General features: G+C 34.2%; 1 protein-coding gene across 1 annotated transcript in view; it reads right to left on the bottom strand.

Moving 5' to 3' along the window:
* Window positions 1–26988, bottom strand: part of LOC150103211 (neural-cadherin-like) — a 540895-nt gene that overhangs the window by 419821 nt on the left and 94086 nt on the right. The window contains exons 5-6 of the mRNA XM_090397648.1: window positions 18140–18356; window positions 12870–12981 (exon numbers count right to left, since the gene is read on the bottom strand). Of these exons, the coding sequence (XP_090253774.1) occupies window positions 12870–12981; window positions 18140–18356 (329 nt within the window). The remainder of the gene's footprint in view (window positions 1–12869; window positions 12982–18139; window positions 18357–26988) is intronic.

The following is a 26988-nucleotide window of genomic DNA, read 5'->3' as shown; positions in this document are numbered from 1 at the left end:
AATAATGGAATAGGACCTTGGTTCTATTTTGTCGGTTTTCGAAACACGAGGTAATGATTAAGAGGGACAGACAGGGGCATTCATCTTGCAACGCTAGAGGTGAAATTCTTGGACAGTTGCAAGACGAACTACTACGAAAGCATTTGCCAAGAATGTTTTCATTGATCAAGAATGAAAGTTAGAGGTTTGAAGGCGATCAGATACTGCCCCAGTTCTAACCATTAACAATGCCAACCAGCAATCCACCTGAGTTCCTCAACTGACTTGCAGGCAGCTAGCCTCCGGGAAACCAAAGTGTTTGGGTTCCAGTGGAAGTATGGTTGCAAAGCTGAAACTTAAAGGAATTATTGATTAACTATTACTCTACCTAATTTCACATCACCAGAAACAACTGAATATTTCCTTTCAGGTTATTTCATATATCATTTATGTACAAATTAAACAGTAATGGTCCCAGCACTGAACCTAGTGGACACCACTAATCACCTGTTTTCGCCTCAATTCTGCCCCTCCAAGTATCACTTTTAATATCTGTCCAGCAACCACAGTCTTACTCACTTAACCAGTGTCATATCAATCCCCATTTATTCTAATTTGTGTAACAGAATTCCAGGTGGTATTCTGTCACGTCTTTGCAAAATCCAGCAAAATCATCACGTAGCCATTTCCTTTATCCAACTCAGCTGTTACTCTATTATAAAAAGTTACTATATTACTAACGCATGATCAACCCTTCACAAAGCCATGTTCACCCTCATACAGTATCATATTTTTATTTATACATTAATTCTCTTTTTATAGTACTTTAATCGCCATGCTTGAGATACTGATTGGTCTATAATTTGCTAGTGCAGTCTTAGAACCTCCCTTATGAAAGGGAATTATTTTGCACTCTTTCCACTCCCTTGGAACTCTACCAGAGCTGAGACTTGAATTAAAGAGCTTAGTCAAGGTCATTGCCAGTTCCCTTGCACATTCTCACAAAACCCTATCTGATATCCCACAGCTGTGATTACGTTGAGATTCTGCAATATCCTAAGAACCTCCAAATTCATCCACCTGTCATGTAGATTAAGCAATAACCTCATTAGGATGATCTTGATGATGTGAACTGAGTGACCTTGCAAAGTGGTCACTCAGTTCACATCAAATTCAACTATTTATTCAAAGAATACGCTGAAGCCTTGCTCCACATCCGTACTTGAATTGGAACGAATGTCACTTTCAAAAATATGGGAGAGTTATTCTAATCACACAAAGTTTTTTAATAATTAATAATACAATTAAGTAATAGCTAATAATGTTTCCTCAGGTTTTTGCTTTGTGCTGTTGTATGTATAACATCACACAGCTCTCACTGTTTTAAATTAGTCTGTTGTACCAGTTCTATCTTGTATTCTTTACCTACTGCCACTGATGCTGATCTAATTTTCAGATTGAAATATATGGCCTTTTAGTAAATATGATTCATCCTTTTCTTGTGTTAGCATGAACTTTAAGAAGTGCTGTAGTTGTACACCTGATAATGATTTAGAAGGAAAATGAAGAATTTGCTTCTCAAAATTTTGATATGCTTATTAGATGAGTTAATTCAGTTGATGTACATCCACTGAGTCCATGAGCATCACTGATGTAATCTGCATCTGTTCTGATAATCACATAAAACAAGGAACTCTGCAGTCTAATAAGCTAGTATTTAGGTTGCTAAAATGACAAGTTTCCATTTATACCATACAAATCATTTGAATGATCCAAAATCAGTGCACCATAAGGAACATCCCTCATTCTGCTCTTACTCTTAGGAGTGTAAGTCATCTACAAAAAATTTAGTTCATAAAAATAATAAATAAAAGTTATCCATGAAACCTTTTTTTAAATATGTAAATATATCGATCTCACACACGAAAGGCTCCCAAGACCTATAACACAACAGTGCCATGTGTGGAAAGTGATTAAGAAGAGAGAAGTAATCGATCAGTAATCATATAGACCATAGGTTCAAACTTTTTCAGGCCGCCGCCCACTTTGCAAGACATAAATTTTGTAATGACCCCATTATATAAATTATATAATATTGGGTTTATTTTTGTGCAAATCAATTAGAAAAGTGGTTTTATATATTTTATATTTTGAAATGAAATATAACGAATATATTTGCTACTGTAAACATAACCTATTATACACACACATATATACATGCTCTATTTTCTCATTGGCATAGAAAATTGACATCTATTTCTATCTGACATGGTAAATTTTCAAATGATTAAATAATTGAAATAGAAAATTGATTAAAAAATTGATCGTGAAAGATGGGCATAAGATGAATTAAAATTAATATTTAAATTTTAAATGATTATCTAATCGCAAAATCACGAAAATAATTAATTTTTAAATATATATTATTAATTTCTTCTATAAAGAGCAACCGACCCCTAGACCGCCTGAATGGCCCCAAATGCTTCTGATCCCACTATAGCTCTTCTAGAAGGCTTCAGTGTCCACTGGGGGGCAGTACTGCCCACTTTGGGAACCTATAATATAGACAATGCCACCATCACAGAATGGCTGGAAAGACGCGTGTCCAAATTTCATCTAGGATTTGAAGAGGTTTTATAAGGATTCTACAACTGAAAGTTAAGTTAGTTGTTCTCACACAGAGGAGGTATTTTTTTTTCACGAAAACTCAGGTTTTCTCAAGCAAAACAGACAAAACCAGTCTGAGAATATAAGCAACTGTTACACATCATAGATTATTATCATCATTATATCTTCTCTTAAACTCATTCACACCAGATACACTACTTCACAGGCAAACCTGCACCACACAATCACAGTTCTGCAAGAGAAAAATAACCACACAAACTTCCATGATACTGCCTTGTCCTCTCACCACCACCACCCATTAATGAAAAAAAATTGCATCGATTGATATCTTATAACACACTCTCAGAAGTTTATAGATTTCTATCACATCATTCCTCTTTTTCTGTTTACCAATGCTTGCAGTCCACATACTTTCAATCTATCCTCGTAATTTGCATTCCATAATCCTAATATCATCATTATTCCCCTTAAACCTAGGAGACCTAATTTGTGTGCATCAGTCCAAGTGTAGTCATATCAAGAGACAAAATGTCAATGTTCGTTTCAACAGCTCAATTATGCTTCGAGTTATATTTGCAATTTTTGCTGTGACCTGTGAATTCCAAGATCTATGGCTATGTCATATTTGCCAAGCATAAATTCACCAATATAATATGCTGTTGGATAACTTGTCACACTAAAGTGCATAACTTTGAACTTTATTAACAATGAATTGAGAGCCACTGTTTGCTCACATTTTCAGCCTATTCAAATCACCCTGTAACTGTTATACATCAGTAACATCTCTGACTGACCTTGCCTATCATTGAATCATCAGCAATGAATATCTCCTCTCAGATCCTTCCCAATATTATAAAGATATAGATTAAAGAACAACAGTCCAAGGGCTTATTCCTGGGGCACACCACTAGTCATCTTAAATCCTATTCGATTCACATCCCCCCCCCCCACATATCACTTTCAGATACCTGTCTCTCAGCCATCCAGTAATCCAAGCCAATAGTTTATATTCCAATCCACGTTCTCCAGTTTATGCAACAGCCATTCATGTGGTATTTACCAAATGCCTTAGCAAAGTTCGATAGCACTCCCCCTTTATCCAACTCACCTGTAACATTATAAAATATGAGAAAATTGCTAAAACATGACCTCTCTTTAGTTAATCCATGTTGTTCTTTGCAGAGTACGGCTTGTTTGACATACCATATCAGTGTGTGCATTCTTAGCAACTATTCTAAAATCATTACCATTCCAGGGAATAATAGGTTAGAAAAATTAAATATGGAATATGGAAATTTAAACTTTTGTGAAATAAATTTATTAGCTCTAAAATTTTAGCCTATGTACTGTAGGCAACCTCAAGTACACTGATGATGAAACAATATAAAATTACAAAAAAAAAAAAAAAAAAAAAATTACAAGTAAAGAATAATTTCAAAAAGCACACCTGTAGCATTAATAGAACAGGCAGTCAGTAAAATTCCTGATTATATTAAAAAAAATTACAATAATATATAATAATCAGGCATTTAATATGCTGTAATATGTAGAAATACACTTTTATTAATACAGACCAGTATTTTACAAATAAACATTTATTAAAACCTACCAGTTTCGCCAGCAAACTGTCTGGCTTTTTCAAGGTATTACGGAGATATGAAAGTAAATGCAAATTAAAAGGAACATAAAAAACGTTGTAAACCAAACTAGTATCTATGGTTACACGTTTCGCGTGACAAAGATGGCTTATTGTTCTTATTCATTATCACGCATGCGTGTTTGTTGTAGACTTGTAATGTGATTACTGGCTAGCTGTAGTTCAGATTGACTGAGAGAGAGAGAGGATCAAGTTTTTCCACGAACTGTTGAGAATTATACCCTGATTTCTGTTGAGGTTTCCGCCGGTTATTAGTACTATTGTGGCTTCCTTAAAAACACGATGCCTGTAGTCGTCATCGAGATATGGCATGGAGCTGTTTTGCCAATCTAACGTGTGGTTAGACGTGCAGAAATGATGTGCTAAGCCGGAAGAAATGCTTCTGTTGTGGTTTACATCACCAACATGCTCTTTTTGTCTAATTTCTAAACTTCGTGAACTTTGTCCAATGTAGGCAAGACCACAGGAGCAGGAAATGTAATATACTCCTGGATATTTGTAGAACGGAACTTTATCTTTTGGAGATCCTAAAACTTGTCTGATGTTGGTGGTTGGTTTGAAGACCACTCTGATGTTGTTGGCTCTTAGTATTCTTGCTATTTGATAAGAAATTGACTTGATGAAAGGGATCACTACAGCAGAAACGTGCTGACGGTGGGATTCCTCTTGTTTGGGGTTGTCATTGTATAGATATTTTTTGATGATGTTTTGAGGGTATCCATTTTGTGATAATGTGTTGGCTATTAGTGAGAGTTCATTCTGTGTATCCTCCTCTTCTGATATAAACTTTTTGGCTCTATGTTTCAACATGTGGATAATACTCAGTTTGTGTGACTTGTGATGGTTTGAAGTATAGCGAAGATATCTTCCAGTATCTGTGGGCTTTCTGTAAATGGATAATTTGACACTGTTAGGTTGTTTTTTTATCAAAATATCTAAAAAGTGCAGTTGGTTGTTGTTTTCTACTTCCAGAGTGAATTTTATCTTGCTATGTATTGAGTTGATTTTATCCACAAACGATTTAAGGTTGTCTAAGCTGTCTTGCCATATGATGAATATATCATCCACATATCTCCACCATGTAGATGGTTTCGGAGAGATTGCAGAGAGAATTTCTTTTTCAAGTTTTTCCATGAAAAGGTCTGCACAAGATGGTGATAGTGGGCTTCCCATTGCTAGGCCTTCTAATTGTTGGTATATGGTGTTGTTAACTTTGAAGAAATTAGATTGAAGGCAGTGTCTAAACATCTGTGTGATGTCTAGAGGAAAGAGGTCTTGGATGATATTTATTACCTCGTCTACTGGAACATTGGTGAAAAGGGATACAACATCTAGGCTGGCTAGCATGTCAGTTGGTGCAATCGTAATGGCTTGGAGTTTATTTACAAAATGTTGACTATTCTTGATATAGGATTCTGATGATCGTATTTTATTATTTAATAAGTTTGCAAGATGTTTTGCCAAAAAGTAGGTTGGTGATGATCTTCCATCAACTATTGGACGGAGAGGTATATCCTGTTTATGTATTTTAGGTGTTCCATATAGTCTTGGGGTGATAGGATGTGAGGATTTTAGTGTTCTCTTCACTTCTTCTGGCCAATTGTTACAATTTCTGATCAATTGGCCAGAAGAAGTGAAGAGAACACTAAAATCCTCACATCCTATCACCCCAAGACTATATGGAACACCTAAAATACATAAACAGGATATACCTCTCCGTCCAATAGTTGATGGAAGATCATCACCAACCTACTTTTTGGCAAAACATCTTGCAAACTTATTAAATAATAAAATACGATCATCAGAATCCTATATCAAGAATAGTCAACATTTTGTAAATAAACTCCAAGCCATTACGATTGCACCAACTGACATGCTAGCCAGCCTAGATGTTGTATCCCTTTTCACCAATGTTCCAGTAGACGAGGTAATAAATATCATCCAAGACCTCTTTCCTCTAGACATCACACAGATGTTTAGACACTGCCTTCAATCTAATTTCTTCAAAGTTAACAACACCATATACCAACAATTAGAAGGCCTAGCAATGGGAAGCCCACTATCACCATCTTGTGCAGACCTTTTCATGGAAAAACTTGAAAAAGAAATTCTCTCTGCAATCTCTCCGAAACCATCTACATGGTGGAAATATGTGGATGATATATTCATCATATGGCAAGACAGCTTAGACAACCTTAAATCGTTTGTGGATAAAATCAACTCAATACATAGCAAGATAAAATTCACTCTGGAAGTAGAAAACAACAACCAACTGCATTTTTTAGATATTTTGATAAAAAAACAACCTAACAGTGTCAAATTATCCATTTACAGAAAGCCCACAGATACTGGAAGATATCTTCGCTATACTTCAAACCATCACAAGTCACACAAACTGAGTATTATCCACATGTTGAAACATAGAGCCAAAAAGTTTATATCAGAAGAGGAGGATACACAGAATGAACTCTCACTAATAGCCAACACATTATCACAAAATGGATACCCTCAAAACATCATCAAAAAATATCTATACAATGACAACCCCAAACAAGAAGAATCCCACCGTCAGCACGTTTCTACTGTAGTGATCCCTTTCATCAAGTCAATTTCTTATCAAATAGCAAGAATACTAAGAGCCAACAACATCAGAGTGGTCTTCAAACCAACCACCAACATCAGACAAGTTTTAGGATCTCCAAAAGATAAAGTTCCGTTCTACAAATATCCAGGAGTATATTACATTCCCTGCTCCTGTGGTCTTGCCTACATTGGACAAACTTCACAAAGTTTAGAAATTAGACAAAAAGAGCATGTTGGTGATGTAAACCACAACAGAAGCATTTCTTCCGGTTTAGCACATCATTTCTGCACGTTCTAACCACACGATAGATTGGCAAAACAGCTCCATGCCATATCTCTATGACGACTACAGGCATCGTGTTTTTAAGGAAGCCACAATAGTACTAATAACCGGCGGAAACCTCAACAGAAATCAGGGTATAATTCTCAACAGTTTGTGGAAAAACTTGATCCTCTCTCTCAGTCAATCTGAACTACAGCTAGCCAGTAATCACATTACAAGTCTACAACAAACACGCATGCGTGATAATGAATAAGAACAATAAGCCATCTTTGTCACGCGAAACGTGTAACCATAGATACTAGTTTGGTTTACAACGTTTTTTATGTTCCTTTTAATTTGCATTTACTTTCATATCTCCGTAATACCTTGAAAAAGCCAGACAGTTTGCTGGCGAAACTGGTAGGTTTTAATAAATGTTTATTTGTAAAATACTGGCCTGTATTAATAAAAGTGTATTTCTATCTATAAAAACGACCAAAAATGTATACCTTGAATGCTGTAATATGGTTACAGCATATTAAATTACAGCGTATGGTTCTTACAGTCGGTGTAAGAAGGTCTTGCAACTCTCTCTCTATATATATATAAAGTAGTTATAAGGAATCTATTTCTATGTAAAAGCTTAGTTTGCTTCCAGAAAATGTTTAGTCAAGATAGCATGTTCTGCTAGACAAGGCTGTGCTGATTCATGTTACTGGATGAAAGATTTATTTTTCTTCACAATGAATAGCTGCAGAGAGTTGCAAGACATTCCTACACCAACCAAAATTAAATCAATCTGATGGCTTTTGGTATCTATCCCCTTTATGAGAAATATTATTACATCATTTTTATGCAAAAATTCTTGATTATTATATTTTTTTTATATTTTTTTTTAATAATTAGGAATTATGACTGTTATCCTATTAATGCTATAGTGGTGCATTTTGAAAATGATTCTTTAATTGTAATTTTATGTTGTGTTCCATTATGATGCCTACAATACATAGGAGAAAATTTTACAGCTAAAAAATTTAAGTTCCCATGTTCTAAATATGTCAACTTATATACCTATATTAAAGCAAGCAGATACTGATAAGTCAGTTGTAAAAAACCTCAGTTTTTGCACCCTCCCTGTATGACAGAACTATCATACATTCTTTTCATTCCTATGGGATCTTACCTGAGCTAATACTCAAGTTATACATGTCAAGGGCCAAATGAATTTGGATAAACATTCCTTTAGCATATGTGCTGATATCCCATCCATTGCTGAATTCATTTTCACAATATAAAATTACAATTAAAGAATAATTTTCAACAGCTCTTAAACCACATTCTCGTGCACATCTCTAGCACTGCACCATGTTACATACACCTGGTTGACAGGTTTTAGTGAAATGATCACTCATCATCTGAGCAATTTTATCTGCTTCTGGCATAAGGGCACCATCTGCTTTTCCTAAAGGCATTTTTACACTTTATTTTCTTTAACTTGCAGCACAGAAATAAAAATATTTTGGGTTGCCTTCACAGACAATTTCTTCTCATACTCTGACTCAGATTTCTGCAGAATACTAGTAACTTTTATAGCCTGTGCTTTATATGCTTCAAAACTCTTCTTATACTGATTCTCACAACATTCTGTCCTTCCACAACATCATCATCATATGGATCACTTACTTCATAATACTACACATCCAATTCACTCCCATCCTATTTGTTTATTGAATTCTAAGAACACATTCAGATAGCTCATTCAAACATCTGTGAAAAGCTTCAAATGCATTGCTGCCATTCTTCCCGCTCAATAATTGATACCTTGGGACCAAAAATAGCATTCTCATGACTTCGTCATAATTTCCAGCTTTGCAGTTCAACACTTAACTGAGACTTCTGAGGTTAAGAACAAATCTGACACTAACCCTGAATTCCTTCTTTCACATGCTGCTTGAGAAAGTTATCTCACAACAGCTCAAATAAATTCTCCTTAATTCTTATGAATTCTCTCGACTACCCAATCAATGTTTGGATAATTTAAATCACCAAACTCAGGCTTAGGTGTTGGTTTACACTCACTCAAATTTAATGTAGTAAATACAGCACAGAGAAATAATTAAAGAGGTTTAATCATTCTGTTATTTTGTCTCTGTTAAACAGGTATCTTCAGGAATACAATATTAAAATTGTAATAACAGAAAAAACACACATAACAATAAATGGAAAAAATTAGACTATTTTGAGCCTAAAGACCAATGAGAGGCACCCTCTATGGATGCTGTTGGCCAGATTTACTATTGGGTAAGAGGCCTAAGAATTAAAGTTTCCCATATCTTAAGAAATTCATCAACTATATTCAGATTAGGCTGGGTTTTTATATATATATATATATATATATATATATATATATATATATATATAATCTGCTGTTGATTCTAAAATACTCTTTCAAGTTTGTATTTGGTATGATGAAGCATAGTAGTTTTTTTTTCCATCTGATCCTATGCAAGGTCAGCTAGATCTCAATGACCATAGTTGTGGAAGCAGATATATTTCTTGTGTTCATCAAGGCAGATCCTTTCAGCTTGGCCATAATATAGGTTGCAGGAACAAGGAACATTTTCAATACTTGTGAATGGAGAATCAATAGAATAAGTAAAACATTTCAACTACTGAGGCACAATTTTTAGTGAAGACAGTAAATTAAATATGGAAATAGACAACAGAATCAACATAGCCAGTATTGGTAGAAAGTCAACTGAATAAATTTATATGGAATAAGAGAGAAATTAGTCAAAACACTAAATTAGCTGTATACAAGACAGCGTCCAAACAAATTTTAACTTATGGATATGAGAGCCAGGTTAGAAATAAAATACTTGACTAAAGACCACAGATATAACAGTCCTGAGAAAGATTAAGAGAATGAACAGATGGCATCAGTAGCAATATCATATTAAAAATGAGAATATTAAGAAAGAACTTGAGATTGTTAGCATCCAGGAATGTGTTAGAAGAGCTAATCCCTGGTGGTATGGTCATATAAACAGAATGGTAGAAGTAAGATTAGCAAAACAAGTGTTCTGCCAGGTTGGCAGCAAAAAGATCCACTGGAAGACCAAGATATAGGTGGATTGATATAGTAAAAAGTACCTTAAAAAACAGAAATATAAAATCTGATAATGTTTATTATTATTATAAAAACCTCCATGGAGTCAAAGACTAATCGTGGGAGGACCACTGTTATACACACAGTTTATCATATGCCTTAAATATATTCACTGTCTCTGCACACACCATACTCTCGGGCAAAGCATTCCAATCACTCACCACTCTCCGTGCAAAAAACCTGCTTCTCACTCCCTTGCTCACACCCTCCTTATACAGCTTCCAGGAATGATCTCTTGTTCTCCTGCTATCCTCACCCATTCTGTGCAAAACCTCCCCGACATTAATCTGGTAATAACCACTTAACAGATTATATGTTTCAATCATATCCCCCCCCCCTCCTCCTTCTATCCACCAATTTCTGCAAATTGCATTTTGTCAATCTAACTTCATACTCTACATTCCAGAGACCAGAAACCACCTTAGTCTGTTTGAGTCTTGACAGGTAACAGATTGATTTGAAGGAAAATTGTTGATAGTAAGTTAGTGGTGATGTATGTTTTTCATATAGTATTATCATATCCTGTACACCCCTTGAGGGTACGTGGAAGGAATTTTATGACGATGATATGCCCTCACCTGGATTACCGTGCTCAAATCTGGTTCTCTGGATTTCTTGGGGATGAGGAAGTGGAGGAGAGAATTCAGAGGCAAGTGACCAAAATGGTGAATGGCCTGAGTGCCCTATGAAGATAGATTGAAGGTGTGTGGATTGCAGAAGTTGATGGATCGGAGAAAAGAGGGGATATGATAGAAACATTTAAGTTGCTTAAAGGATTTTATAGGATAGATGCAGGGGAAATGTTTCAGCACTTGGCTAGAGGGACCAGAACAAGGGGGGTCATCCCAGGAAGTTGAATAAAGGTGTGGTCAGTATAGGTGTGAGGACTAGATTTTTTGCTTGGAGAGTAGTGAATGAGTAGAATGGACTGCTCGAGTCAGTTGCGAGTATTTTGTCTGTTAATGGATTCAAGGAGAGGTATGATAGATTGGGTCTCCAACAATGAGTCTTCGGACTCCATGGAATTGCCCGTATAACAACAATAATAATAAATATTATTGGAAATAAAAAATTTCCAATAATAAGAATTAGATAGATATTAGATAGAAGAATAAGGTAAATGAAATTCACTAGAGTTCTAAATGTGAGGTTCAAACTCTTTGAATTTAAACTTTTAATGAAAACAGTTAAAACCACAAAGTCCTAATAGAGGTCAGCTGATATATGCTAAAAGACATTTTATTTAAAACTTCCATTAGATTTTTGTTTATCAAAAAATTAATTATAGAATAGACATGCACTTATCTGCAACAAAAATTAAAAAAAAAAAAAAAAGAAAATAGAAAAGTAATCAAAAATTAAAAGAAAAAGTGTTACAACCCCCTCAAGACCTTTTGTGTACCTTGGGAGTATGAGTACAGGTATCCGGCAAAATTAATTGCAGCAATCCCTTGATATATGCGGCAAGAATTTTGATTAACGCACCTTTAACCCTGAGGAGCTCGCAGCTGATCTGACAGATACATGCAAAATCTTACACAATTCAGTGTATATCTTGGAGGTCATGAGTAGCTGTGCATTCATATGTTACGAGTGATATTCCGCACTGTTTTACTTGCTGTCAGTTTAACACATGTTATGTAAAGGTTTGTGATATTTGACAGTGAATTTTATCTGAGAGATACCAAGACCTCCGATGTCAGTATAGTATGGTTTAGTTGTTGTTTTTTTATTCTTTGTTCAATAATTTCTAGATTGTAACTGAAAATAAATAAACCATTTATTTATTTTCAATAAATAAATTAAAACATGTATTATTACTGAAATAGAAAGCCAAAGGCTTATTTATCATACATGTCCTCTAGGAGATGTGCTTTACATTATGGAAAATACTAAGGAAAGTGATCTGGAGCTTGCTCCACCTTTACTACGAGTTGCCCATAAGGTTGCTTATGCTTGCATCTGCTAAAACTTTTAGTTTCTATATATTCAGCGTGAAATTCTTTTAGTTTCTATATTCGGCTATGAAATAATGTTGGATTCAATATCCACTTAATTTGTACCATCATGTATTATATTTGCAGTGTTTTTTCTTTATGTTTTATTGCTTGTTTGCCAAGGTCTGGAGAGTCATTTTGCTTGTTATTGTAGAATTTATGCCAATAAGAAAAAATAAAAACTGTTCAAACGACTCTTGATAACTTCTTTTGATAAAAAAAATTGCAATAAATAATGTAGATACAAGTATTTATTAAACATTTACTTTGCATTCATTTCTTTTATCTTTCCTAAAATAGTACCATATAAAATGAATTATTAATACAGTAATCGATCATGGATGAACTGTAATTTTTATCATTGATTATTAGATTTGATTAACATGATTTTGATATAACATCGAGAGATTAATTAACCGCGTTAATCGAGGGATACCTGTACTACATTTTTAAAGATGGGTTTAAAGTAACGGTAATTTATTAGTCAAATGTAATAATTTAAAAGCAGCATAAATCATAAAATACAGCATCTCTAATCATAGCAAACAGTTATACATAAATTGACTGAATATTAATTAACATTACTAGTCCTACCTTGAAGGATTGAAGTTCCCACGGGAACATCTTCTGCAATACCATGTGCTTGATAATCAGGTACCTCAAACCTTGGAGGGTTGTCATTAACATCAGAAACAGCAATGTTTAACTAAACATAAAAAATAAAAATAAATGCCTAACTAATATTTCTGCCAACCTCAAGATGATCAAGAATGAAGTTTCTTTTATTCTCTCTGGATATAAAATTAAACTGTGCAGTTTACCAAGCATAAGGATTTATTGATTTCATAACTAGTATAAACAGAGCAGATATGCCAACAAAACAGAATTTATTTATTTTTTTTAATTCAAGACTGAATTATTGTATATCACAAAACTAAATACCATTTAATTTATTAAAATTATTAAAGTTATGTATATAATACTTCAAGAATCAGAGTTGTGCAAGTTGATGAAGCAGTTTTTTCTGGTTGAATTGAATTTAAATGGTATTGATGCGAACACAGATAAGAAAATAACTATTTATTAACTTAAAAGCTAATATTTCGCTGTTATTATATCCAGTATCTTCAGAGCACACAAACAAAGTTTGTTACAAATCCGAGACAACCACAATTCGGTGTAACAGTGGGGCTAGTATAAGTAATTTAAGTAATTGCAGCGTGCAACACGAGACTAAAGTCCTAATACGGTGCCATCTAAGTTAAAAACAAAAACAGTAGTCCAAAGTTTTGAAAAAAATATAGTAGTCCTTGAAAGAAAAATATATATATATCCGGCACTTTCGCTATGACAAGTCGGGTCTGGCAGACCATGCTTTGGGTACCCCAGCACACAGAATCAATTGGAAAAAAAACAAAAGTACTGCACAGAAGCTTCTACAAGTCAGAGAGGTTGTTCCTGGAATCAACAGAAGCCTTAAAACATACTCCAAACCTTAACAGTATAGCTGTATAAATCTACCAAAGATTTGGGAGACAGTCATCCTAAGATCAAATTAATATTTATTTTAATTTCATTTATTTTTATTTTATTTTTTTCGAAACTTTCGACTATTATTTTTCAAAACTTCCAAGGACTACTATTTGAACTACTATATTTTTTTCAAAATTTTGGACTAATGTTTTTTTTTTTTTTTTTTTTTTAAAACTTAGATGACGTCATATTAGGACTTCAGTCTTGTGTCGAACGCTGCAATTACTTATACTAGTCCCACTGTTACACCGAATTTTGGTTGTCTCGCATTTGTAACAAACTTTGTTTGTGTACTCTGAAGATGCTGGATATAATACCAGCGAAATATTAGCTTTTAAGTTAATAAATAGTTATTTTCTTATCAATCTGTGTTTGCATCAATACCGTTTAAATCCAATTCAACATGTGTGACGAACGCGTAAACCTATCCATGTGTTTAGTTATTTCTGGTGTTTCAGTGAAAACAAAGTCAGTTATTTGAAATATTATATTTAACCCGTCAGCATAAATGTTATACTACTGTACATCCAAATTAAAAAGGAAATCAATAACAATATGCACATGCATTCTGAAAAGACTGCAAAACTTTTGCTTTATATGTAATGAAATGAGAGAGAACATTTTGATTACAAAATTTAATTCATTAAAGCTTTTACTGTTAATTTCTTTAGTGTCAGAGTAAATGCAGTGATAATGCAAACAGTTAATTAACAAACATTGCAACTGAATCATTTAGATGCAAAGTGACCTCTAAAACGTTACTTTACCAATTATTAAAACACTTAAGGAATTGAACAATGTAGTTAAGGATATAAATTAAATTATACTTTAATAAATATTTTCCGATATTTCCCAGGTCCCTTGCAGTTGTAATCTGTCTTACTTTGGCCAAACAGGCAGGACAGCGAATATCAGAATTTCTGAACACAAGGACTGCATCCGGTTTCACAAGTACAGCCATTCTGGTCTTGCGGACCATGCTCTGGATACACGCCACAGAATACGGTGGAAGAAAGTACAGTAATACACCATAGCAAATACAAATTCGAAAGTCTATTTATGGAATCAGCCTCAGCCCTAAGAAATTCTCCAAACCTCAACAAATTTGGTTGTATGCGACTGCCCCAAATTTGGGAGGCTTACATCAGCAGACCTTCAGCCCAACGGCCAAGAACACCTATTTAGCCCGCTAGAGGGCACCATCAGGACTTTTAGGAGAACAATAGCTTCATCTCTTCATTCCCAGTTACTGTGTTTGTAGTGCCTACATGCACGTGCTTTTTTTGCAAGTTCCTTTAGAAGATGGCAATGTGACGTTGCCGAAATATCGGAAAATATTTATTAAAGTATAATTTAATTTATATCCTTAACTACGTTGTTCAATTCCTTAAGTGTTTTAATAATGCATAACCAATGTATAAGCCTGTCTACGAGAATTACTTTACCAATGTATAAAAAAACCTCCTTTTAAAATGTCTTTAATTAAATGTTCAAAAAATTAATTATCATTTTGCAGTTAACCATTTCAAAAAAGCAAAAATCGAATTTTAGTTGGTGTAAAGTCTTAAAAAGATTCCTTAAATAGAAAACAGCAACTCATTACCTTTTCTGGAATGACTCATATGCTGTCTTCCTAATAGAACCTAAATCTATTTTCCTCTAGATAAAGACCACTTTTACCACAATTTATATGCATAATAGCTTCCATTCGTCTAGCCAAATATTTGGCAGAATTCAAACGCTTGCCCACTTCACTTGCACACCCCATTGCTGCATACTTTACAATTATATGTCAAAGCCTAAAATGTTGCAATGCTATCCATATAAATTCAGCAACAGTCAAGAAATGCAAATAGGAGATGCCAACATCCAGGAAACATTTGCATTGTTATTTCTGGCAAGCATGGATGTGAACGAGGATTGGCCCTGGAATATCCTATGGATTGATTAAGTGTATTTTCATGTTGTATTGTGTATTTTCATCTACAGAGAATCCCTATACATTTCAGTAAGTTCCCTTACATTCACTGAAGATCACATTATCAATCTATTTTTCTTAGAAGAAATGCACTAAACCAGATCTGTGGCCTGCAGTGACATGGCTGTGCATTATCAGGACATATTGAACAGTTTCGTCCTCTCGAAAATGCAGCAAAAAAAAAAAAAAGGGAGTGCCTGAGCACAAGTATTAATGCAAGATGGAGCACCTCCCCACATAGGACATAAATTTCAACAAATATTGCATCAACATTTCACAGAGGAGAGAGTAATCAATTGCTCATATTCTATGAAATGGCCACTGTGTTACCAGACATTAATAAAGACAAAAATCACACATGTGCAAAACCTGTCAATGCAACAGATGCATTCCACTATAGACAATGCTGTACAGTAGTATCAACTATTAGTCCTGCACAAAGGCCAACACATCAAACATCACTTCCATTGATGATTTGGATCTCCTTGCAGCACATCAACTCTATGTTTTTTTGTATCACATTATTTTATAAAATGAGCAAAATAAACATAATCAAATAACTTCGTTTGTCATTGCTCCGAATCATTTCACAATCACATGCCACCCAGTTCACATCAATGTAAATTTTCTCCTACTCAGCACTTTATTTTTCCTATTGGTCATTTCTCAACTAATTTCTTTTGTCAAAATCTCTTCTTCATGATCTTGTTAAGGTACCCACCTAGTCTGAGGGTATTTCATCTACTGGTTCTTTCTACAGATTGCATTTCTTGAATTACAAACACAGTGTACACATACATGGTTGAAAAAGCCTATATGAATAACTTATATAAAGATACAATGTTCGATGAACATTTATGTGAATCATGTTGTTTATTTTTTTTTAATTTTTTTTTTTTATTTTTAACGGTATATATTAGAACACAGAAACTAAGTAAATAATTAATTTATTAACTTATTGCTGATATTTCATTGGTGTTATTGGTTTTTGTGCTCTGAAGATGATGGTTATAACACCAGTGAAATATCAGCAATAAGTTAATAAATTAATTATTTACTTAGTTTCTGTGTTCTAATATATACCGTAAAAAAATAAACAACATTTTCGACGAACACAAAGTCTGTCCACACACTTATGTGAATCATTTTTTATTTACAAAACAATTAGAAATAATTAAAATGATTCTGTTCTAGCTAGCTAGAATTTATGTAATTTGGTATTTACTTATTAAAATTTGTCTGGTCATCTCAATTTCAATCAGTCATTTTGAATGGTAAAATTAGGCAAACAAAATTGTTTACAGTACACAAAATAACTCTCACTTTGATTGTTCATGATAATCAACAATCAGCACAAATATGCTATTAAATCAGAATGCACTCTTTTTTTTTTTTGACTGATCATTTTCTTATTTGTCTACTGTTTATAAAAACACTGGCCTTACATCAAACACCATAATGCAACGTTCTTTACCGATTATTGCAGCTTTGCATTCAATTTGCACCTCAGCATTTAAATGGCTCATTATCATATTCTGCTTTCATCTTTTAGCAATCCTTATTTAAGTTTTTGATACATAAACATCCTATAACTCACTGGCCTCACTAATAGTGCCACACATTACATGTTATGTCTGCAGATATGTGTATTCCAGGACATATTTGTTTGTGAGAAGAAACATCTGAGGTACTAAGAGAAAAAAAAAAAAAAAATCCTGCAATCTTCATATGAGTAGCTCACTCACCTACAGTTGAAAAGTCCATATAAAGGTTTCTCTCATACAGTGGATGGGAATTAAATTCAGCTTCTTCCAATTACAGGGCACTGTTAATACAAACAGATTTACAGGTCTCATCATAAATAAGACCATATCATAAATTAGAGAATTTCCACAGCACAGCTCCATAAATTGATATCATTCTACTCAAAGGAACAAACTTTTAATTTAGTATGCAAAAGCAACATAACTAGTATTATGACACAGAATAAAAACACACTATAATGGCAAAACTACTGGGAAAAGAAAGTCAGTTTTTTAATCTTTGCTTACTATCTATATAGGTTTCTTTTCCCAATCAGATACCATCCTCTCCCTTCTTCCAATCCATTCCTCCTTAAATTTTTCCAGATCTACCACAATCTCCTAAATACCATCAGCTAACTTTTATTCTCTGTATTAGTTAAGCATGTTGGTAATCTACAGCATATTTGGTACCATGAGTAGGCTTAGGTTTCTTGCTAAGTAAATAATAGTGATTCAAGAAGGCTACTAGTTACAGACTGGCTACCACATAAAATAATAATAATAATAATAATAATAATATAAAAATAAATAAAAAAATTGACAGTTACCTCCACTGATGTAGAAAATCCCCCAGAATCTTCAGTTGCTGTAACAATAAGTGAATAAGATTTTGGCTGTCTGAGATCTTCATAATCCAGGTCCTTTGCTAATCGAACTAAACCTGTGGTTGGTCCTATGCTGAATGTACCTGCTCCTTTACCCTGCGAATGAAGAGTATATCTGATTTCTCTGCTTGCAAACGACATAGCTTTCACCTCTATGATGCTGAAAATAAATTACAAATGCTATAAGTTAGTCTTTTAAAAATACTTTCTCCTACCCTCTTCTCAGAACAACAGTTTTGCTAAGTAACTTTCACAAGGCATGCTTATACTGTACAGATGTATCAATTAATTTCTGAATGGAAGGTTATATCATGAACACAAGCCCACCAATGATAGCAACAGGAGTTACAATTATAATCAAAGTGGTAATCTGTAACAAACTGTTTGTGAGCAACCCCCCCCTCCCCCAATAAGGGATCCTGAATAGCATGAAATTATTGGTACTATTGTTGATAAAGATATATAAACTTGATGTGAAATAAAGCTTAATGCGTCAAAAGCTACAGGATGCTGGCTATAAAAAAATGGTCATGGAAATGCTTCATTTGACTCCTCAATGAAGTCCACAGTATGAGGCAATAAAGAGAACCTGTGAAGTTCCACAATCGCAACAATTATAGTATGTTAATTTTATATATTTTATAAAATGTATATAGTAATCTTTATAACAATGTTTTTGGTTTTGGTTGCACTCTAAAGAGAAATTTGTGTGCAAGGGTGTAGGAGGCAATGTCATTAGTATTCTTAATATGTAGCAAAGCAATGTTTTATATAAGTCAAATTTGGTTATTTCATGATTCACATGAAATAATTAGTTTCATAATGCAGAATAAGTTTTAGCTCATGATATTTATTTCAAAAAAGTGGTGGGAAAAATTAAGTTATTTATAATGGACATTACTGGCAAATTTACATTAATGCTAAAGAAGGCTTAAAACACAGTTGCCTTAATCTTTACTGCTTTTGCATATGAAAGTATCAATTATGATTCTTTGAATTATGATTCTCTGAAGTTTTGGTTGGGGGGCATTAAAATACTTTGCTCATTACATGAAAAGTGGCAAATTTGTTTTAAATTTTATTAATATTTTAAGCTCAAAATAAACATGTTAATTCAATTAATACTGTTGTGTCATCTTGCATTAATGTGCTAGGTTAAACAGCCTGTCACAGCCAAACCAATCCTGTTACAACAAACTGCAATGAGTATGATATATACTTCATCACCATTTTGTTCTGATAAAGAATTTCGCACTAAGTTTCCCGAAATGTAAAACCCTGCCACTTCAATATGAGTGGCTAACTCACCTTTAGATGATAAACCATTATTCCAATTGGAACTTTTTTGAGTGAAACACTGTGATAAGATTCAAACTCAGATGTTTTCCAGCCAAAGGATGACATCATTAGCAACTACATTATACACGTAATGTTTATATTGTTGCATTATACTTATGTTGTGCAGACATTTATGAAGGAATTTTGATCAATTTTTTTTTAATATTTTAATCTGACATTTATTCAATGTTATCCTATTATGTATTTAACCCAAAATTTCAATTTCTGAAAAAAAAAGAAAAGAAAAAAGAAGCGATAGCAACAGGAAAAGCCATGTATTAATGCTAAACTAAAAAAAGACTACTCTATTATTATGGCAAAAAATGGATAGATGTTTTTCCATGTTTACCAAAATACAAATACTACTTGGAAAACAAGACTTCATAATTTGGATTTTAATTGACGTAATGAAATATAGTTGAAAGATGTTGTGAGTAGTTGCTAATACTATTAAAAATTCTGTATAGTTTTAAGAGGTTGTCGACATTTTTAATTTTAAAAAAAATGGCATATTGTCATATACAGATAAGGGCACATCTCAATATTTGGTGAGCTGTCCATCAAAAGTTAAACAGCCCTGCCTACTCCTTTTGGGAAATAAAAGGTGTTAGCAGTTTTATTTATAGTTCTAGTATCCACCACACATAGCTATGTTCATATACAAACAGGCTATCAGATAGTACCACTAAAAAGTATTCCTTAATATGATTATATAGAATAATGATACTTTAGCCATAAAAATTCCTTTATTGACTCTTAAAAAGTCAAGTTTGTCTGCTAATACATACAAAGCTGTAGTATATTTCTTGGCCAATGAAAATGATTTCAGTACTGTTTCTTGCCAACAGAAAACTGAGTGAGACGCCTGATGCTACACACTTAACATGAATCTCATTCACAAAAGGTTCTAAACCTATCATACATTAGTGGGTGAACTCCTAGCTCTTCAAATAAGCATGGTAGTGGTCTCACACTGGACAATTAAAACCAGCTATTATATAATCACATTTACTTCTCTGTCACAGTGTAATACAAACCCACAACCTGTTAGAAAATTGATACACTAATCACTAAGTAACAAGGCCAGTAAGTCTCCACGTTAATTAATTAGTGCATGATGATGCAACAGCTGAGAGGTCCCTTACGAGGAGGCACAGCACTATCTCATGAAACCAATATTAAGCTATTGTCTGCAATGTACTTTTTTTGTATATTGTTGTTCTCCTGGCCAATTTGCCAGTTTTAAGGGAAGAAACACCTGTTTCTGGAGGGAAAACACCTAATAAAGGTTGCTCACATCGTGGGTGAGATTCAAATCTGGGTCTTTCCAACTAAAGGGGTCATCTAAACCAAATGAGCTATGGAGGCTCAGTCTCCTCACTGATGGTTTATCATAGCTAATTTTACCACTGCAATGACTTACTATCTTACTATCAGAAAACGTTGCATCATCCATTAATATGATCAGTTGAATGTGTCCACAATAGGCTAATATTAACTTGTAACAAAACTTAGCGTATTTTCCCTCTTAAATAACAGCATTTTTCCTATGATGTGTAGTTAGTCATGTACTAATATTAATATATTATACTGTATTATCACTTTTCTTGATGTATAGAAGTATAAATGATCAAAGTTATGGCTCCAAGGCATACTGCAGGTAACCATTAATGGTATATTATTTATGCCAATTCACTAAATTTGCTACAGATGCTAAAAGGTTTATATCAATCACATCCTGTGCTCTCATGGATGTCATTTAGTACCCTGGAGGAGGCTTTGATACAGTAAAATCTCTCATATCTCGAAAGATTTTACACAACTGCATTTGTGTGGGTGCAAATGCAAATTCCACCAAAAAGCCTTTCCTCTTTGAATTTTCAGTGACATTGAAAATAAGAAGTTTTTCTCCACCTAGTTATAAGTGGTATCCAGGGCATGTTTCAAGGACTGACTTCATCTATAACCAGGGACAATCTTGCACAAAATATTTTAGGGGCTCTATTTCAAATTATTTTATTAACTGTTTGAGCAGTAATAACCACAAATAATCACCATGCTTCTATCCCCAAAACAGTATCAACATGTGTGTACAAATCTTAACTACTGTAGTAAAGCTGTAAATTTAGACTAGGCTTCAAGTTTTTTTTTGCAGAGGCACTCCTATCTCTTAGCAACTTTCCCAATTTTTTTTTCCATATATTTATATGGCATAAGAAGGTTCACAGTGAACAATTTTCTGTGGCTGTGCAAGTAATAAGGTAATAAATAGTCTGAATGAAGATGGCCACCAGCTAAAATTGATACTGATGTTTCTTTGTGTTTACTACTACCACCACTACTGAGGAAATCAGCTGTATTTTGACTAAATTCAAGCCACGTCATGACTACTTAGATAGGAAAGTACTCAAGGCTCAGGCACTGATTATTAATTCAGTTATGTGTTTTGACAGAACTAAAAAATTTTGAAAACAGTGCTGAAAATATTGCCAATAATCATGCAGTTATCGACAACAAAGCCACCAATGACAGCAGGTCTGATAACCATGCAATTTCCTGTGATTCAGATGATGGTGCTTCACTGTTCTCTAACAATGAAATGACAAGGAAGTTTCATACCAAAAAATTGAAAGAAATAATACATTATTTTAATAATAATGTATTATTGAAAAATAATAAAGGGGGGTGGGGAGATTACTAGTCAACCCAACCATTATCGTCAATGCCCATTTTTGGCAAAATTATGCAACTAGATAGATTTCAATCACTTCTGAAACTACTGAATTTTTTTTAATAACAATCTAAGGAAGACAGAGATTGTACAAGATGAAAAGTGTCACTGATCATTTTAAAAAATAAATAAAATTTGCAGAAGTGTTTATCCATTTCGAATCCTGTGTAACGATGACAGCATAGTGGATTGGGTGGCCAGATTAGAGTATTAGGCAGTTCTTTCCAAGAGACATTGTTTTGGAATAAAAGTATTTCTTCTGCGACTATGAGACAGGTTTTATATTAGAGATCATTGTTTATACTGATTCTGCCACAGAAGTTGTAAACTATGGCTTTTGTGTATCTGGTGATGTGGAAGTAACACTAGTGGAGCCATGCTTAGATGAAGGATTTATTTGTCAACAACTAACACAAGTCCAGATTTGTTAAAATATTTGGCTAAAAGAAAAAAATGCATGTGGGACAGTTAGGGCAAAATTAAAAAAATGCCTCAATTTCATGTAAAACTAAAAAAGTGTGAACATGAACCGATGATTTGTGATATATTTCTCGATCCTCTTGAAAATAATAGAGAAAGTCACACCAGCCAACTTCTCCACTATATAGAGGCCTATTAATTAATCAGCAGCAATGAGTATAGATTCTGCCTTCAACATCTATAGATGACCTCTCTGCTTATATCACCAACCACTGGACCTGTGGCAATGGAAAGGTTCAGAGAAATGTGTGATGTCACTCTTGACATCTCCAGTTTTTGATCACGTCTGGCACTGAGGCCTGCTAAACAAACTACCATTCTTTGGTCCACCTACCATGATCTGTAATGGTTTGCTAGCTTCCTCTGGTCATTTACTGCATGTCATGGTTGATGGCTGTCTCTTCGAGCTCCACAACAAATGGAGTACCTCAGGACTTTATCCTATCACCTACCTTCTTTCTCATGTACATTAATGAACAACTCTCAATCACCACTAATCCTACCACAATTTTGCAGATGATAGTACTCGCCATTCATCTTACTCATTTGACAAACCATATGGTGAGCAGATATCCCAAGCATCAAGATCATCTACAATTAGTGCCTGAAATAGTGATCTACATATCCTTCAATGTGGCAAAGACAATTATATCATGCTCAATGCCACCAAAACAGATCTCAGGTTGCATTCCGTTACTCTCAATAATACATAAGTCACCAGACACAATTAAATCTCTGCTTGGACTAAAATTCACCTCCAGTCTCTCCTGGCACATCACATCAATAGCTTCTTCAGCATCCAAAAAACTAGGCATTCTCTTTTGTTCAGAATGCTATCTTATACCCAACCAACTCTTAACTATATACACATTCCACATCTATCCAGTCTTAGAATACAGCCGACAAGTTTGGGACGGAGCAGCTAAAACTATTCTAAAAATTGATGCTGTCCAGAGGAGAGAAATTTGGCTCATAGATGATCCCTCTCTTACAAATTCACTTCAACCTCTATCTCACAGATGCACTGTTTCGACTTGATGATCAACATACTTCAATGATCATTGCTCCACTTTCTGCTGCACCTTAATACAAGAGCAGCAGCAGCAGCAACTGTGCAACTGCAAACACACCAAACCTGATTTTCTTCTTCCTCTTTTATTCCATCTTTCTCCGTCCTCTAAATAGCCTACCACAAGATACAACCTGCAAATCTTCAAAAAAAAGTCAATGAACTTCTGAGTCCTCACATGAACCCCCCCCCCCCCCCCAGACATGGCAGTGATGTTCTTATAGGTCCTTTGACAGCTTGTGTATAGGATCAATATTTAAAAAAAAAATTACTTTTGCTAATGACAAAAACAGAGCTTCCGTAGCCGAGTCAGTATAGACGAACCCCTTTGGTCGGAAAGACCTGGGTTCGATTCCAGTTAGTGACGTGAGGAACTTTTATCTGGTCTCTTTTGACTAAAGTTGAGTTAGCTGGTCTCATACGGAGTAGAGGGTTTTATCACCTGGAAACTCTGGTTTTTTGTCCCTCAGAACAGCCAAACCGGCCCTATGAATACACACTTCTACAGAGACATAAGACACTCCTGGAATAAGGAGTAACCAACCTATTCCATAGGGATTTCAGTTTCGAACACCTACACGGTAAAGTGTGGATCTACGTGAGAACATAAATCAGGAATGAGAAAACAAGATGTGCTTGTGTTGGCTTCATTTCACAAGGATGTTATTATAGTCAATATGAATAACGCTGACAAACAGGGGGAAAAAAATTGTAGAAACTTGCTTGTATGTCAGATTATGATGCAAACATAGGGCTTGTAGAAGTGACATTCAAAAGAGTTTCTTAGAAACTATGATAAAATCAAAGAGGTGACATAGGAAACTTTCAACTGCTTGACATCTCTTAATAAAAAACCTGTTTCTGCTGAAAACAAGAAAAACCTTGGTTTGTCAACTTCAGGTTGTGAGTAATTTACCAGCTAATTGAAGAGTATAGCAAACCATGGAAGGCACATAAAGGTGGAAGAAAATCTATAGAATTACTGTTCCTGCTAATGGAAAGGAAAAGTAACTCAAAGATAATTGTGTGGAAAAACACCATTTTATGAAAAACACCATCTACTCAAAAAACGGTCTGACTACATGTGTAAAGACTGTGATAAAGAACACTGCAACATTCCATGTTTTGAAATTTACCATATTATACTGAACTTCTGAAGTAAAGAAACATTAAAAATGTTTGTTTTGGCTTAATAAATATTCATTTACTAAGTAGATGAAAGATCTCTAAGTTCATTTAATCTAGGGTGAGAATATTTATAAAACAAGAAAATGGGATGCTCATGGACAGGTGATAATGAATCAAATGTCATACTAGTTAAAATGATCCCCCTCGAAATGAATGTTTCATACCAACTAGCCATAACTGTTTCACTTGATTAAAATTAACATAGGCTACTTACATATTTATTGTCATCTTAGTATCATATTAACACTGTTAAATTATACAAATATTTATTGAGCAGATGGTTGGACATATACTAATATCTTAGTCATATTTTTTAGATTAGTGAATTTCTTCCAAAAGCCTTGGCTATTCCTTTATGAAATTGTAAAAGTTCATAAAAGAAATGTCATTAACACTGTGTTTTTTGTTATTACTACTGCCTGCACATATTTATTGATAATTCTATGGCTTTGAAATGTAGAAAAAATAGAACTGTATTCAAAAACTGCAATATATTTCATCCAATATAACACGCACACAAAGAGGACTGGTAACGACATTCAGAACACAAACCATAAGAATGAGTCACAGAGCATGTGTTTACTACATTACATTTGTGCCCAGTATTCCTAACACAAAACTAATGCCTTCATTTTTCATGTCAACTGTCTTTGTCCATTTGCTAGTCATCACATTTCTTCCAATGATCAATCTTAGGTTCAAAATGTTCTTCATATAATTTACTTCGCTGAGTGGTTCATCTACTACTTTTAGTAAGTTGATGCCAATTTCGGATATGTTTGGGACACACTGTTGAACAATACATCAAGAGGGAGGGATGTTTAACAAAACCATTTAAAGTCACATAGCTATGCAAAAAGGTTGGCCCAGTGTTCCATGTATTTTAGTAAAGCACATATGAGCAACCCCCGGCCTGCATGACAGATCCCACCCTCTACTTCTTTTGATCCGGCCCTAATCTATTTCAGCAAAGTTTGCCTGTCTGATCCATGGTGAAAGAAAACATCGTGTGTTCTACTAACTCACATTAAGCTGATGTTATATGACTTGCGCAAAACTACTATGTTTTCTCCAACCAAGGTCTCTTTCTCACTTTGACTAGCGGCTTGTGTGAACATGTTACAACGTGTCAGTTCGGTACTTGCGTTGGTGTTGTGTTCTGTTCAGTGCCTGTAGGTGTAGAAGACAGTTTTGTTTGATAGTTCTGAATATCGCTTATAAATTTGGGACAATGTCAGGGGTTACTGCAAAAAAAAAAAAAAAAAAGAAAAGAAAAGAAAAGTAGACGCAGAGATTCGTCAATTTCAAACAACTGGACGGAGGATTATTATTTTATTCTGATAAAGGTTTGCCTGTATGTCTGCTGTGCAATGAATCCGTATCCGTCAACAAAGAATACAACTTGAAGAGATACTTTACTTCGAGACATGCGGATCACCCAAAAATTGATGGACAACTATGAAAACATGAAATACAGAAGTTGAAGAACTTGGATACTTGGAACTTTAATACAAGGTTTGCCGACTTCAAAAACAAAGACTCCACATTCGCTATATTTACTCCTCCGATGGATGCTGATGTAAATAATGTGCCAGAATACTTACAGACGGAACTTAATGAGCTTCAGGCAGATTTAGTGCTAAAATCACAATTTAACAACATTGCTTTGATGGATTTTTATAAATTTTATTTGGTGGAAGAAAAATATACAAATTGACGCGCCTTTTCAAGAAAATCATTTGTCTTTTCAGTAGCACATATATGTGTGAACGGTTTTTTTCGAGGATGAAATACAATAAATCAAAAATTCGGACAAGAATAACAGACGAAAACCTAGAAAATTCTATGCGATTATCCTTAAGTAATATTAACGTCAATATTGATAGTCTCGTAGTTGAAGTACAAGGCCAATCTTCACATTAAATTATGTTGTTTATTATATTATAAAATTTATGCAGAGCGCTTTATACTAAAGCATTATATTAT

Source organism: Typopeltis vanoorti, chromosome 9 (assembly GCF_054136105.1).
Source record: "Typopeltis vanoorti isolate ZY-2024b chromosome 9, IOZ_Tvanoo_1.0, whole genome shotgun sequence".
NCBI classification, from domain to species: Eukaryota; Metazoa; Arthropoda; class Arachnida; order Uropygi; family Thelyphonidae; genus Typopeltis; species Typopeltis vanoorti.
Note: the sequence above shows the minus strand (reverse complement) of the source record. Positions and strands in the feature narration are given on the sequence as shown.